The 16,666-nt window shown below is 45.5% G+C and overlaps 1 protein-coding gene across 1 annotated transcript; it reads left to right on the plus strand.

Moving 5' to 3' along the window:
- Positions 1 to 230: 230 nt before the first annotated feature.
- Positions 231 to 14,532, plus strand: DDX24 (DEAD-box helicase 24; the record flags this gene model as incomplete). The annotated part of the gene is made up of 8 exons (XM_084240335.1): positions 231 to 945; positions 4,130 to 4,654; positions 5,714 to 5,867; positions 6,420 to 6,935; positions 8,880 to 8,955; positions 10,917 to 11,105; positions 12,396 to 12,525; positions 14,273 to 14,532. 8 exons carry the CDS (start codon positions 231 to 233, stop codon positions 14,530 to 14,532), a joined length of 2,565 nt encoding a protein of 854 aa, XP_084096461.1.
- Between the last annotated feature and the right edge of the window lie 2,134 nt (positions 14,533 to 16,666).

Raw genomic sequence — 16,666 nt, forward strand, 5'->3', positions numbered from 1 at the left:
CGGGGTCTCCTGTAGCCTGTCTGCTCTGGGCCAGACTGCCCGCTCTCCTCTCTGGGGCATCACTTTCCCTTGCTGCCTTCTGTAGCTGAGAGCGTCAGCGCTAAAGCCCTCTGCCTTCATCTGTGCAGGGCCTAACAGTGTATAGACAGCTTAGAACATGTTAGTTGCCTCAGACACGGTGTTTCTTGTTTGCTAGCCTAATGGAACATTTCTCTCTTCAGCCAGCAACCATGAAGCTAAAGGAGACAAACTCAAGGCCAAACCCACCAAACTTTGGCAAATTTAAGACAAAGGGAATCAAAGTTGTGGGAAAATGGAAGCAGGTGAAGATTGACCCAAATATGTTTGCAAACGGACAGATGGATGACCTGGTGTGTTTTGAGGAACTGACAGATTACCAGTTGGTCTCCTCTGCCAAGAATTCCTCCAGTCTCTTCTCTAAGGAGAAACCCAAGAAGAGAAAGGCACAGGCTGTTTCAGAAGGAGAGGAGGAAGGAGAGTCTGGCTCCTCAAAGAAAAAGATGAAGTTAAAGAAGAGTAAAGATGAGGAAACTGAAGGAAGCAGAGCCCTGAAGGAGGTTAAGACCAAAGATGCTGAGCCAGAGCCCCAGGGAGATGGCGCCGCTTGTCCTGGTCCCATGGTTGGGGAGATGGCGTCAGGGGCCGCTGTCCAGTCTCTTCCAAAAAAGAAGAAAAAGAAAGGGAAAAAAAAAATGGAACCTTCCCAGGGCACTCCTACAAAGGTGCCTAAAAAAGCAAAGACATGGATGCCTGAAATGTGTGACCAGAAGGCAGACGTATCAGCGTGGAAGGACCTGTTTGTCCCCAAGCCGGTTCTCCGAGCGCTCAGCTTTCTGGGCTTCTCTGCACCCACACCAGTCCAAGCTCTCACGTTGGCACCTGCCATCCGTGATAAATTGGACATCCTTGGGGCTGCCGAGACAGGTAATAGCATCCCTTGTCTGCCCAGAGTAGGTTGCTTCTGGATTCTTGGTATCATGTCTTTATTTTATTTTATTTATTTTTTTAAAGATTTATTTATTTATACAAGCACTGGGTACAGTCAGAAGCGCGGGAGGGTGAGAGAATACACCAGAGCCAGAGCGGGGAGCAGAGCAGGCAGAAGGACCGAAGTACACTGCTGAGGGGAGCAGCGGGCGGCAGGAGAGGTCTGCTCACCATGCGGGACCCTCCTCCGGTGGCCGGGGAGCAGCCAGGGATCGAACCGGCGCTGCAGAGGCTGCGGGCAGCTTCGCAACCCAGCGCTCCACCACTGCGCCACCGGGGAGGCCCTCATGTCTTTATTTTAAACTGAAAATGTTAGCGCTGGGCCTTTGATTCCTGTTGCGTTAGATTTTGCTTATGGTGAGAAATAGGATCAAACTTGTTCTTTCATTTTTGGCATATGGCTATCCCTGCACCGTTTGTTGAAAATGAATCATTTTGTTGAAAAACAATTCTTTCTCTGCTGAATTGTCTTTGTATTTCTTTTGAAAAATCAATAACCATGTGGTACTATCTGGAGTCTTGTCTTTCCATTGATCTGCTTCCGTCTGTCTTTACCCCAGTACTTAACCTTGGATATATATACAGTCGCTTTAGAGTAAGTCTTAAAATGAGGTAGTGTAAGTTCTCCAGCTTTGCTCTTTTTACGTTATTCTGACTACTATAGGCCCTTTGTATTCCCATACAAATTTTAAAATCAGTTTGTCAATTTCTGCAGAACAGCTGGTATTTGCATTGGGATTCTGTTGATTGTAGAACACTAAATTCCACTATAAATTTCCAATCCACAAATTTAATGTATTTACTCATTTTTGTTAGGCGTTTAATTTTTCATTTTTCTCAGCAATGTTTTGATGTTTTACGTAATGTGTTTTGTATTTCTGATTATTGCTGATGAATGGAAATAAGATTGATGTGTATGTTTATTGTATCCTGCAGTTTAGTGCCTACAAGTAGTTTCTTAAAGATTCCAGAGGATTTTCTACAAAGATGATTATATCATGCCCCCCCCCCCTTTCTTTTTTGGTCCTATTGCACTGGCTAAACCCTCCAGTACAATTTTTAATTGGAGTGGAACAGTGAGCACCCTTTGGGGCATCATTTGAGGGAAAACATTTAGCCTTGGATTGTTCAGTGTGACTTTAGCTGTAAGTTTTTTGTAGATGCCCTTGATAAAGTTGATAAAATTTCCTGTTTCTAGTTTGCTGGACATTTTTGTTAAGGATAGTTGTTGGGTATTTTTCAAATGCTTACTCTAAATTTATGTGATGTTTCCATTTTAGATTGTTTATAATAGGAATTAATTTATTTCATTATTAAAGTAAACTTTCATTCCAGGGATAAATCAGACTTGGTCACAATACATTATTCTGTTTATACATTACTGAATTTGATTTGCTCATATTTTGTGGAGAATTTTAAAATTTCTGTTCATAGGATTTTGATCTGGAGTTTTCTTGTAATGTCTTCAGTTTTTGGAATAAAAACAGTGCAGACCTCCCAATGGTTTGGAGTACTCTGTTCCGTTTTCTGAAAGAGTTTGTGTAGAGTTAGTATTTTTTTTTTTTTTTTAATCTTAAACATTTGATAGACATGTACTTGGACCTGTACTTTTCTTTGTGGGATGATTTTTAATGACAAATTTAATATAAGAAATATTTATCTTATATTTTTTCGAGTGATAGTTTTCACTTGCGGTTTAGTCCCCCCCCCCCCCCCGTATTTTGAAACGCTTGTTACTAAGTGCATAAATGTTTGGAGCTACTGTAACCTCTAAAGGAATTAGCTCCTTTCATTATCAAGTGGCCCTTGTTCCCTGTCAGTAGTCTTTGTTCTAAAATCTCCTTGTCTGTTGTTAATGTAGCTATTCCAGCTTTATTTTGATTAACATTAACAGTGTGTCTTTTTCCTTACTTTTACTTAGGACCTATTTGTGTCTTTATATTTGAACTTGGTTTCTTGCAGGCAACATGTGAGTAGGATTTGCTGTATAAGCTGACTTTTAATTAGGATGTCGAGGTCATTTACATTTAATGTGATGACTGATAATCACATTGTGTTTAAATCTGTTATTTCACTATTTGTTTTCTCTCCCAGTTAGTCCTTGTTCCCTTTTTCCTCTTCGTGTACCTTTTTTTAGGGTGAATTTTTTTTTGTGATAACATTTTCCTTATAGCTATTAGTTATAATTCTTTGTAATGTCCTTTTAGTGGTCGCTTGTGGGTTGACAATAAGAGCTTTACTATATCATGTTACCATCAAGTGATAATTTACTGCTACACATACAGTGCAAGAACCTTGTTAGGGTCTGTTTCTCCTTTTAGTTGTGCTTTTTGTTTTATACCTTTTATGTGTTAGAAATCCCATTGCTTAAGGAGTCAATTAGTTTTTTAAAGCTTAATTATGAAAAGAATTCTTTTACATTTGCTCATGTTATCTTTTCTGGTGCTCTCACTTCCTTCGTGTAAAGCCAGATTTTTTATCTGATCTTCTGCATGTAATTTTATCTGATCTTCTGCATGTAAGACTTTCTTTAATATTTCTTTTCTTGTGTTCCAGATTTGCTGCTGCTGAATTGTGTCAGTTTTTTTAATTCTTAAAGTCTTGAATCTGCATTTGTTTTGAAACATTTTTGCTGAGGGTAGTTCTAGATTGCTAGTTGTTTTCTTTTTTTTCCCCCAGGTCTTCAAATAAAGATGTTAGGCTGTCTATTAGCTTTCATTGTTTTTCATTGAAAAGTTTGTTTTGTCTGAAGTTTTACAGGTCTGTTTTGTGTTCTTTTTTGCTAATAGTTCTTGCTCATGATACCTTGTTTCCTTGTGTGGCTACTTTTTCTGGTTTTTTTTTTTTTTTTAATAAGAGCTGCTCAGTTTTCCTTTGATAATTTTGAGGGTTCTTTGAGGCTTATGATGGAGGTGTTTTCTTGAACAATTAAGAAAATTTTCATTCTCTTCTATTAGGCTTTTTCTTTAGCTCCTGGTGCTTTCTAGTTGCAATGCTGTGGGGGAACCTGTGCGGGGTAGATGAACTTTGGCTTGGTCACAGTGGCACTTAGAACCCAGGACAGAAGTATCTACATCTGTTGATTCACACTGCCTTGTCTTGTTTTTTGTTTACTTCTAAGGAAGCGGGAAAACGCTGGCTTTTGCCATTCCAATGATTCATGCAGTGCTGCAGTGGCAGGTGAAGAAGAAACCTACCCTACCTCCAAGTAACACTGAAGAATCACCTGAAGAAACCAAAATGGAGACAGGAACCAAGTCTGGACCGCCAGACAAAATTGAAACTGAGTCTGGAGCTTTGCCTGATGCCCCTGGGATGGCAAACGAAGCACTGCCTAGGGAGGCTGGAACAAAGGCAATCAAGACCAGAGCTCCGGTCTCTGACCAGATGCTGCCCTTCTGTGATGACGACGCTGGTGAAGGACCTTCTTCCCTAATCCAGGAGAGGCCGGCGCCCTGTCAGGATGAAGGCGGCGAGGAAGAGCTTGAAGAAGAGAGTAATGGAGAGTTAAGACAAGGGTTGGGTGGCAAAATTGCCTCCTGTAAAGCACATTCACAACATCCTCTGCTTGGCCTGGTTCTGACTCCCACTCGAGAGTTGGCTGTTCAGGTCAAACAACACATTGATGCTGTGGCAAAGTTTACAGGTGAGGTTCTTTGGTTAAAAAGAAGAGAATAAATGAAAATTTTCTTAATTTTTCAAGAATTCAATACTTCCTGAGAGGATCCTTGATGCTGAGTTGGTGAATGAGGGGTGTCTCCTCTCAGGGATGGGATACCTTTTGTCTCCCAGAGAATTAAGTCCTAAAGAAAATTGAGTGACACTTTCCAAATTTCCCAAAGATGATACATAGTTAATGCATTCTAGATGCACAGGAAATTAATGGCTACTGTGGATGCTTAGGGTGGGGGTTGGCAGCTGTTTTTAGGGGTTGGTTACCTATTTTTATAAATAAAGTTTTGCTGGAATGCACCATATTGTGTATGGTGTTTCCCTCTAGGGATTATGTATCTTCTGTGTTTTGCACTACTAAGGCTGAGTGAAGTTAAGTTAGTGTTTTTGACAGAGACCATTTAGCTAGCCCCCAAGGCCAAAAACGTTTACTTATATTTGCCTTAGGACATTAGAATGCAGTTCTCTCAGATAATTCCTTTTGGAATTTTATAATAAAACCAAGTTATTTACCACAATAGCTTTACTGTGTGTGAGGCACATGGCTCACTGCTTTCCCAGTGTGGTCCTGTGTGTTCCTTCCACCTGGCTACCTGAGGAACCCTCCATGAGAGAACAGAGCAAGCGGCTTTGGAGGTGATTCAATCGTAGTAATTTTGGGGACTGGGCGGAGCTTCCCAGGGAAGATGTGTTGGCCCTTCAGGTGTCACTGTCAGCAACACTGTGCTGTTCCACTGCTCAGTGTTTTTTTGAGCCTTGGATGTAAGCGTGTTTGACTCAAATCCAGCCCTCCTGTTGTTGATAAAGGAGAGGATATTGAAAGAAACGAGGTTGGGAAACTAGGAGGGGCCCAGATCCTAGAAGACATGACAGACCTTGTAGGAGTGGCATCAAAAGTTAGGCCAGCCAGTCTTTTAGCACCTCCCTGTAGAAAGGGAGGTGACTATCTCTGCTAATCCGTGGTGCCTTCGTCAGCCATGGAAGAAAATAGACAAACTGAGTAACAGTGTCCCTTATGTTTTGTGTACTATAGGAATTAAAACTGCTATTTTGGTTGGTGGAATGTCCGCACAGAAACAGCAAAGGATGCTGAACCGCCAGCCTGAGATTGTAGTTGCCACGCCAGGCCGACTATGGGAACTAGTTAAAGAAAAGCACCCTCATTTGAGCAACCTTCGGCAGCTCAGGTGAGACAGTACATCCCCCTTCCTCCTCACCTCCCATTCTGAGGTGACATGAGTGTGTGTGTCTTCTCATCAGAAGTGTTAACTGTTAGTACTGGCAGACATTGGCCTTTGAAAAGCCAAACACGGGGCCTCTCTGGTGGTGCAGGGGTTGAAGTCTCAATGCTATCAATATATCCACAGCTACTGCAGCATGAGTTTGATCCCGGCCAGGGACCTGACCCATGTGGAGCAGCAGACCTCTCCTGTCTTGCCCGCTGCTCCCCTCAGCAGTGTATTTCAGTCAATCCACCTGTTCTGCTCCCCACTCTGTCTCTGGTGAATCCTCTCACCCCCTGCCGCACCTCTGACCTATACCCCAGTTTTGTATGCATAAATAAATAAAAATCTTAAAAAAAAAAAAAAAAAAGCCAAACATGCACAAAGAACATTGAAGCCCTGGTAGAAGTAATTGGTCCTGGTGGTATGGGGGAAGGGGAGGGGTGGTAGAGTTGATAATGTGTGCTATACATGACTTCTCTTACCTGTCACTAACCAGGTTATATGGGTCTGCAGGTGCCTGGTGATTGATGAGGCTGATCGGATGGTTGAGAAAGGTCACTTTGCTGAGCTCTCACAGCTGCTAGAGATGCTCAGTGACTCCCAGTACAACCCAAAGAGACAGACTCTTGTTTTTTCTGCCACACTGACCCTGATACATCAAGCTCCTGCTCGAATCCTTCACAAGAAGCATACTAAGAAAATCGACAAAACTGCCAAACTTGACCTTCTCATGCAAAAGATTGGCATGAGAGGCAAGCCTAAGATCATTGACCTCACAAGGAATGAGGCCACTGTGGAGACACTAACAGAGACCAAAATCCATTGCGAGACTGATGAGAAAGACTTATACCTGTACTACTTCTTAATGCAGCACCCAGGCCGCACCTTAGTGTTTGCCAATAGTATCTCCTGCATCAAACGCCTCTCTGGGCTGCTCAAAGTTCTGGATATCATGCCACTGACCCTGCATGCCTGCATGCACCAGAAGCAAAGACTCAGAAACCTGGAGCAGTTTGCCCGTCTGGAAGAGTAAGTTAAGCGTATCCCAAGAGCCCAGCCTCTAGTCACTGGACCAAGATCGCCAGGATGGTGGGGAGATGATGGGAAACTTATCTTTTGTCATGGGGGCCTTATCAATAGAAGGTAGATTTTTATTTTGCACAGCAGGAGACAGACTCACCCACATTTAGTGCATTTGGTAATCGAGTGCATGTTGGTAATGTCCAGTATCATTCCATAATAATGAGTGATGGTAACAGTAGTACTTGTGTTATTGATACTTAATAGTAAATATTATGCTGGCATTTTAGCTGGATTGTCGCAGTCACTTCTAACATGGTTGAGATGAGGCAGAGTAGATCATGATTAAAATCATAGACTGGAGCCAGACTACCTGAGGTCAAATCCTGACTGTGGCACTCCCTGGCTGATCAGATACTACTACTCTGTGTTTCAGCTTTCTCTCGGTTAGCATGGTAACAGAAGCTATTGCGGTGTAGTTAAAAGAGGATTAAATAGACCTAGTTACATAACGTATTTGGAACAAACCTGGCAATACACTATGTGCCTGCTAAATGTTAGCTTTAATGCTTACTAATCACTTTTTATTTTCATTTTATATATGAAAAAAGTAGGATCTAAAAAAGTTGGTCAGCTTGCCCAAGCCTAAAAGTGACAAAACTGGGTCTCAGGCGAGCCTGTCAGACCTTAGAACCCTTGCTGTCCCGCTGCAGGTTTTAGTATGTGCTATCGTTAATTGGTTCATAGAGAGAGAAGAGAAGGGATTCAAATAATAGCAAACTGAAAATTACCCATCTGCTTGTTAAATACCCAGCCCAATAGCCTTGGCCCAGAGTGAGGTAACTGAGATATGAATCAAGCTTACCAAAAGTTTAAGGCATCTTCGGGTGAGGAGCCACGAGAAAAAGGGGGTTAGGCAGGTCCCAGGAAGTTGGGACAGGAGAGACCTTTGAAAATGCACCATCTAATCCACCACAAGAGCATGACAGCAACTACCGTGGTCTCTGCCAAGAACCAGGAGCACCCCCCCCCCCACCAAGAGTCTCACCCACATTGCTCTTCTCCAAGTGACTCCTCTCCCTCCTTGCTTCCACTTTGCTTCTTACCAGTCCCCCCCCTCCCCCCCCATTCAGGAGGTGCCGTTAGTGACCAGCTGGGAATTGTAGGCCCTGGCAGCTGCATGTAAGCGGGAGCAGGGCAAATGACATCTCTTCACTGTGGTATGCTTGTCCCCCTTTACTGAGGTGCATTCTGTAACAAGTGCATATTAAGAAACTTAACCCAACACAAATGACTGTGTTTTATGAACCAGACACCTTTTTAGAGTCTGGCAGTAGAACAGTGTGTAATGCAGAGTGTTTGCTCTCGTGCAGCTTGCTTTCCAGCGGTGGGAGGGAATATGTTCCAATGCGAGCATGCAGTGTGCATGGAGCAGGAGGGGAGGTGGGTGTGGTCAGGGAGGCTGCTCTGCTAGGGGAGATTTGAAGAGTGAATGATAAAAACAGCAAAATGTGAACATCTGAGAAAGACTTTTAGAGCCCTTGGTACAGCAAATACAAAGTCTTGGAGGCGAGAACATGTTTGGCATGTGTACGGGACAGCAAGGAGAGCAAGGCCATCTGTGCAGTTGGAGAGAAGTGACAGGGTGACAGGAATTAGAATGTGTGCCCTCAATTCACTCGAGGTGGTCCTTTGGTGTTGCAGGGTTTGGCTTGTTCATTGTGGTCAGTGAGACCTGGGTTTGGATCCTGGTTCCACAGCTAAAGAGCTGTGCATGTACCTGGGGGTAGTTACTCTTCCTGAACCTCGGTTTCGTCATCTGTGAAAGTAGATTACAGTATTAACCTCAAGGGTGTTTGTAAGAATTACAGTGTTTAAAGCACTTAGCAAGTGGTCAGAATTTGATTAATGATAGCAATTAGTTGTTATTAATGAACTTTTTCTCCACCACAGCTGTGTTCTCCTGGCAACAGATGTGGCAGCTCGGGGCCTGGATATTCCTAAGGTCCAGCATGTCATCCATTACCAGGTAGGGGCATCTGGGCATTTGTAAGCCTCTCCTTGCACTGAATGAGGGAATTTTTAAAGCACAGGTGTTGGCAGTGAGGGGGAGAAATTATTGGTCCCAAGGGCTCATGCCATAGAGAGTACTGCGGCATCTAGTAACTAGCTCCTGCTGCTTTGGAACACTGGTAAGATTGTCAGGGAAAACCTCTCAGCTTTGTCTGATGTCACATAACTTCTTTCTTTTTTGCTTGGGCAGTCTACTTGGTGTTGGCAAGTTAAGAGTATTAGTGTCTTCCATGAAGCAGACGTAATAATCTGGTAAAGTGTTACCCTGATGTAGAGACACAGAAGGGTATGGGAATCAGGACCTACTTAGACTTAAATCCCAACTATCACTGCACCTGCTTCTTAGGTTCTTGTTAGGTACAGTAAGTTAATGCATATGCACGGTAAGTACTTAATGTTGGCTGCTGTTGCTAGTAACATGAATTTTAGTGCATGTGCCTGACAAACACTACTATAGAGTGTGGGCTTCGGAGCCGAACTGCTGGCATGTGAATGCTGCTCTGCCGCTTCATGGTTGGTCAGCTTTGTGCCGTCGTCCGTGAAGCCGGGAGCGGGAATGCATTTATGAGAATGAAAGGTGCTCATGCTGATGAAGCAGCCAGCACGTGTAAGTGCTCGATAAATGGTAGTTACTATGACAAGATTGTTTCTCTTCTTGAATCTTTCCTCTTGCTTTTCAAAATCTTATAGGGTGCCAGTTCATTTTTAGCTAATTTTATTCATCTTTTTTGGGAAAGAGACTGGGTCAGTCTTTGTTGGCAATATCTGGATGAATGAAATAAAGCCCCGGCCCTTAAGTGTTAAGCCCAATAAAGGAGATGGCGATGACCACAACAATAACTTAAGGTGGACGGTATGAGGAAGTTGCAAAATAGGGACGAGATAGGTAGCTTCTAGTCTGAGAGGTTGGGGAGCGCTTTTCAAAAAATTTGCGAGGATTTGGGTGTGGAGCCAGGAAAGTAAGGCGAAAAGAGCGTGCGGGGGTGGGAAGCTGGCCGAGAGGGAAATGAGGGAAATGAGGGGAAAAGTCACTAAAGGCCTTGAGTGTCACATAGATCTCATTGCCGGTACCATTATGAACAGGTCAAGGCTTTGCTTAGAGCACTGCTTTGAAAAAGATACTGAGTGTGGTTGGGCTCAGTGGCTTAAAGGCTGTTAGGCTTGGTTATTGCTATGTGTGCCACGAGAGTTGGGGAAGGGGTGGCCTGTCACCACCATGCCACAACCCCTGTGGTTGATGTCAGGCAGCAGTAGAGGCAGCATAGCCCAGGGGCCTAGCATGGTGTTTGGAGCTGGACTGTTCCGATTTGAATTCTGGTTTCACCATTTAATAGGGTAACCTAGAAGGACCAGTTTAACATCTGCTTCAGAGTCCTGTTCTGTGTGGATGATCCCAAAAGCATCTGTTTCCTGTTATTATTAGAAGAAATAAAAGGGGTAATACCTGCAGAATGTTTAAAATTGCTTGGCACATTGTAGTCACTCAGTAAACATTGGTTGTGATTACCATCCTCAGTCATCCATTCAGAGTTTATGATGAATCAGCGTTTCTTTAGTTAAAAGGGCCTTATGGTCTGAGCTTTGACGCTGGCACTTTGGGCTGGTCTGGGGGATGGGGAGTACTAGAGACCACCTGAGAATTGACTGTCATTATCCAGTAGAGTGATGTGGGGGCTTGAATCAGGGTAGGGATTGTGGGATGGTAGAGCCTACCTGAGGAGCTGACTAACCCTGGGCATCATTTGAATGTGGGACTAATGGAGAAGGGCCAAATCTGTCCGTGATGCTGGTGAGGTTTCTAGCTGCTGGGCTGGGGTGGGGGGTGGGGGGGGGGCTAGTATTGGCTTTTTGGCCCCGAGGCAGAAGAGCAGTGTTTGGTGATAACCACATATTGACTACTTGTTCCTCCTTTGGCAGGTCCCTCGAACCTCAGAGATTTATGTCCACCGAAGTGGTAGAACTGCTCGTGCCACCAATGAAGGCCTCAGCCTGATGTTGATTGGACCTGAGGACATGATCAACTTTAAGAAGATTTATAAAACCCTCAAGAAAGATGAGGATATCCCATTGTTCCCCGTGCAGACAAAGTACATGGATGCAGTCAAGGTAAAAAGAGAAGCTGAAAGCCCAGTGCTTGTAGAGGGAGGGGACGGCCTACTCCCTTCCCTTGCTGTGAGACTGGGGCAGTGTAACCCTTGCAGACTGAGTGATGGTTCTGCCAACAGCTTACATGGAGATCCTAAAAAAGAAATAAAAAAAGAATTGGGTTCACTGTACCTGCAGAAGGGAGAGAGGGTGAATGACCAAAAAGTGCAAAGAGTGTTCACTATCTGCTCCTGAAATCTGAACTACTACCAGATGGACAAGGGCAGTGAGCATGCTGCCAGGACAGCCCTGCAGGTGATTGTAGGAAAGTGGGGTCAGCATGTTTTGTTAAAGCAGATACTAAAGGTTGGTCAACTTCCTGAAGCACATGCCAGTCACTGCCCAACACCAGTAATAAAATTGGGCTTTTAATTTAATCCAGTAGGCATTCACCGAGTGCTGCTTATTGTGGGCCCCACTGTATTTGGTACCAAAGCAGAGTGGATTCTCAAAGGTTCACAGCCTCACAAGGCAGGCCAAGCCCACACTGAAGTTAAGGTACAAATGGATCCCTATGGGATAAGTGGGCATATAGTTAATGTTGGTAGGAGATAAGGTTTCCTCTGAGCCTGTCGGGTAGAGATGTGAAGAGGAGATGGAATTCCAGGAATTGAGGGAACAAAAACAGAACAACTCAAAGATTATTGACTTCTGGGACTCAAAAGGACCATTAGCCTCGTGGGGAAATACGGTGGGAGATGAGGATGGAAATAGGGGGTTACAGAGAATTTTCCTTAGTAAGGAGGATTTGGAGCCACCCTAACTTCCTGTGGATCTTGTCCCCCACACATCAGAAGATCTCCCATTTTGTCAGTGTATCCTGTCACTGCATTCCCACCCCCACACCTATGATAAGAATAATTAAATTTTTTAGGCAAAGGCCTCTGAATTATTTTTTTCTGTGGTTGAGAGCTGGGCCCTAACTCAGGGCTGTTGAAGTGATTCAGTGTCTTGGTTGTGGAAGCCTTCTGGGGAATGGGGTTCCTTTTGGACAACTGTAGCTGGGTAGAGCCTGGTGGGCTTCCAAGGGGTGGGGCTGTTTGGCTTCATTGTTTGCAAAGCTGGTTCTTGTAATTGTGTACACACGAGCGATGACTGCTTTTTATTGGGAAGCAGAAATGCACTTCGATAGGAGCTGAGTTGCATCTCACTGAGCACTGATCTCAAGAGCCTTCTTAAAAACACAAAAAAAGACTTTTTCTCAGAGACTGAACCCTCTGTCAGATGAACACTTTCTCTTCCTTTCCCTAGGAGCGAATCCGTTTAGCGAGACAGATTGAGAAAGCCGAGTATCGGAACTTCCAGGCTTGTCTTCACAACTCTTGGATTGAGCAGGCAGCAGCCGCCCTGGAGATTGAGCTGGAGGAAGACATGTACAAGGGTGAGTGGACTGCCTGGGACTTGGGGAAGGATGCAGTCGCCTTTTCTTTGGGACTCTCTGTCACAGTGGGTTCTTTCAAAATCAACAAGAGCCTTTTCCTCCTTTGTAATAGGCCTTTATTCCAGCTGAGCCGAGGACCCTCCATCTTGGTTTCCTCTGTCTTTTCTGGAACCCTCAGCTGCCTCCCTCTTACAAAGAGGTAGCGAGGTATGATAATGTCAGAATGGTCGTGGCAGACAGACGGCCTGTGTTTAAGTGCTGGCCCAGTCCCTTAACTGGTTATGAGGATCAGGTCAAAGTTCTTAACCTTTGTACCTAGATTGTCCTCATTTGTAAAATGTAAGTCAAAGTACCTACTTTATGAGGTTCTTATGAAGACAGCTTGAGTTAAAGCATATAAAGTACTTGAAACAATGCCTGGTCAATAGAAAGCATTTGGTATCTTTGAAGTTACTATTTATTATTGTTACTACTCAATGTCTTCCAAGCTGGCAAAGCACTTCAGTCATCTCATTTGATCTTCCCTGTGGCCTTGTGACAGAGCAGGAATTACCCCCCCCCCTTTTTTTTTTTATAGAGGCATTTTTTTAATTTATTTGTTTTGTTTATACATGCACTGGGTACAGTCAGAAGCGCGGGAGGGTGAGAGAATTCACCAGAGCGGGGAGCAGAGCAGGCAGGAGGACCGAAGTACACTGCTGAGGGGAGCAGCGGGCGGCAGGAGAGGTCTGGGCGCCATGTGGGACCCTCCTCCGGGGGCGGGGAGCAGCCGGGGATCGAACCGGCGCCGCAGAGGCCGCGGGCAGCTTCGCAACCCAGCACTCAATCGCTGAGCCACCAGGGAGGCCCAGGAATTACCCCTTTTCACATGGGAACTGAAGACTCTGAGAAGTGATTTTGTTGGGAGACAGCTCTATCACTGGGGTTGCCTGAGCTCCTACTCTGAGGCTAAGGACTCAGGGGTGAACCTGCTGTAGGTAAGCGCCCACATCTCGGAAGTGGTAGAACTGCATCTAGAACTGACACACCAGAGTTAGGCCCTGTGCTCTTTCCATCCTACAAGTGGGCAGCTCAGTGGAGGTGTTGGCAACTTGGTGACAAGGCTACCAAATGCAGAGATTTATTACCATCTGCTCACAGAGAAGCCAGGAGCCAAACCTGTGGGCTTAATAATGGGGAGCTGGTCCTTCTGGGAGCCAGGCTTGTGCTGTATTCGAGAGGCCATGGCTTCCATTCCCTAGATCATGACGAGCATGGACCTTTTGGGTGTGCCCATCTCCCACCTCCGCGGGTGCAGTCTGAGTGCTGAGGTTGAGGTGCTGGAGTCCTGGGCTGCATAAATGGTACTTCTCCCAGGAGTCTGCAGCTGTTCAGTCTCTAAACCCCAGTCAGAAAGTGGGTACATTGGAGGAAGAAAACTGATCTTTAAATCAGAAGACTGGGTTTGACAGTTAGCTCTGTGAGCTCCTACCAGTGACCTCTCCACACCTAAGTTTCCTTGTCTGAAATGAAGATGATTCCCGTCCTCATGGGGTTTTGTGAATGAAGGACAGACAGAGTGGTCCAAAGACTCCTAAACAGTCCCTCTTAGACTGTTTAAGCCTGACACGCTGACTTCTGCAGAGAATTTTTGATTCCTGCCTCTCAGAGTTCCAAGACATTTTTATTCATAAATATCATCTGTCACAAGAAAGGTATGTCTTAGAAATCACATAGTAACCTGATCAATTGTGTATTGTGTTTCAAGGAGGAAAAGCTGACCAGCACGAAGAGCGACGGAGACAAAAGCAAATGAAGCTCCTTAAGAAGGAGCTGCGCCATTTACTCTCCCAACCACTGTTTAAAGATGACCTAAAAACCAAGTATCCAACTCAGTCTGGCAAACTGCCTGTGCTCATGTCTGCCCCAAGAAGTGAGTCTGCTTTGAGCTGCCTTTCCAAACAGAAGAAGAAGAAGAAAAAGAAGCCGAAACAGCAGCAGTCACAGTCAAGTACAAGTGCAGATTAACTGCCCCCAGGTCAGAGTCTGTTGGTGACCACACAGTGTCTGTTTCCTGGTTACGTGGAAAGCCTCCTTCCCTCCCTCCCCTCTTGTTCTCACTCCACTGTCAGCCCCAATCTCCTCTTCCACTACCCATAGGGGGAGATCTTGTGCAGTTCTGTGTTGTTTTGGAGTAAGAATTCTTTGAGGAGCTTAAGTATTTCTGTATTCCAGTGTTTATAGGCTTCCTGTACCTTCAACTTGGTTTCCTAAATTAAAACTAGTTGTCAGAACCAGCTGTCATCCTGCGTTTTTAGCCAGAATATGAGGGTGGTATAATTTATTTCAACATTAACTCACTGAGTGGTTTCCCTGGGCCAGCAGTGGGCCCTCTAGATAAGGCAGGACAGTATCATAGTCCTCTGGCTGCAGGATGCATGTGGGGGCATCTCCCCCTGCTGGACAGCATGGGTGGAGCAAAAAGCTGGGGAGGTTCACCAGTCATCATGTAACATTTTGGGTCCTCAGCATGAGTTCCTGCTTATTCCTACTGCAGAACCTGTTCATTGTCTAGTGCTCACAGCTGTTAGCTTGTCTGAGTCTCTTGGGAATTGGGCAGGGAAGCGATTGCTATCCTCAGGTTCTACGGGAATAGGCTTCCCTAACATGGTGGAGTTAGTTGGGGGAAGTCAGTAACACTATGCTGGCCTAGCACCGCGTGGGATCTGGCCTTAGCCGTCTGCCCTTGTTCTCTGACAGCAAATCTTTTGATAACTGGGGATAGGCTTTAAAAGATGAGGCCAGTCACACAGGCAGTTCTGCTCTGACTTGATGGGGCAAAGCCTTGGTGAAACTGGTGGTGCCTCTGGTGCCTCCAGCCCAAGGGCAGACTATCCTGTGTCTGGGTCTTCCACTAATCGGGGGACCATGCCTTATAAGAAGGCTCCTTCCCCACAACCCGGGGCGCTCAGTCACACACAAGCCTCAGGGGAGGGTGGTGGTAGCCTCACCGCCAGGTGCCAAAGCAGCAAGGACAGAAGTTGTCATGGAAACCAATTTAATGCTTAGGAAGCTTTTCCAGCAGCCCAGGGAAGCTGAAGGACCTGGCCCGTTTGCCACAGGGTCTCAGATCCCAAGGCAGCCGCTTACTGGGTCACAGCCCCCGCCCCCATTTCTGCTCTCTGTGGGAACGTGTGTGGTTCCTAGATCTGTCTGACGGTGCCCAGATTTCCTGATTGGGACACCACAGCACCGCCAAGATGGCGTGTTCCCTGCTTGCAGTGTCCTGCCCATTGGGAACATCCCACCTGTGGCACTCTTAGTTGTGTGTCGGGTCTTACGTTTCTTTTCACACAGTCTCATTCTGCTTTAGCCAGTAATACTGTCGTGTGTGGGTTCCGCTTTTATTTTACAAACACGGGACTTGGGTCCAGGTGAAATCACTTGCCCGAGGTGACGTGGCCAGTAAGTGACGAGGTTGAGGTTTCAACCTGGACAGTCTGGCTCGAGAGTCCTTTTCTGCTTAGAGTGGGAACCTGGTCAGAAGCAAGGACAGTTCGCGCTTTTTGTTGTTAAATATTCCCGTTGATTATAAAGTTTCCTTTAGAAAGAAAGTAATAAATACGTGGCAGTAAAAACCAAGAACCACTTTCCTTCTCACTGCTGGTCTGGAAAACATCAGATGGCTTCTTGGGGTGGGGGGCAGAATTATGCAGCAGGTGTGATCCCCAGCAAGGCTGGCTGCTGTGAGCTCGCGGGGTGACTTCATGGATGATGTAAAGCTTCACTAACTTCTGCCCTCCTTTCCCCCATGGTGCTTTCCCTCCCAGGCAAGATCTGAGGGCAGAGGTGAAGGGAAGAGGGCAGTAATTTGGATTTCGCCAGTAATTTTGTGAAAAGAGGAAAGCAAAGGGTAAGACCATGAAAATTACTTGGCTTACTTCTCTTGGGCCTGCTGATAACAAAAGGGTAGGGAAGGACCCTGCGAGCACTGGCATAGCATAGGCAAGTCTCCAGGGAGGGATTTCCCGCCAGCAGACCTGCCAGAAAGAAAACTCGTTTATGGGTGCCACACAAGCCACACCTGCAGAGAAGTGGCAGCAGTGCTGGGCTTGAGGCCTTCAGCTCTCAAGGGCCCAGGACCCACCTAACCCCTCAGAGT

Source organism: Talpa europaea (genome assembly GCF_964194135.1).
Source record: "Talpa europaea genome assembly, chromosome: 8".
In the NCBI taxonomy this organism is placed as follows: domain Eukaryota; kingdom Metazoa; phylum Chordata; class Mammalia; order Eulipotyphla; family Talpidae; genus Talpa; species Talpa europaea.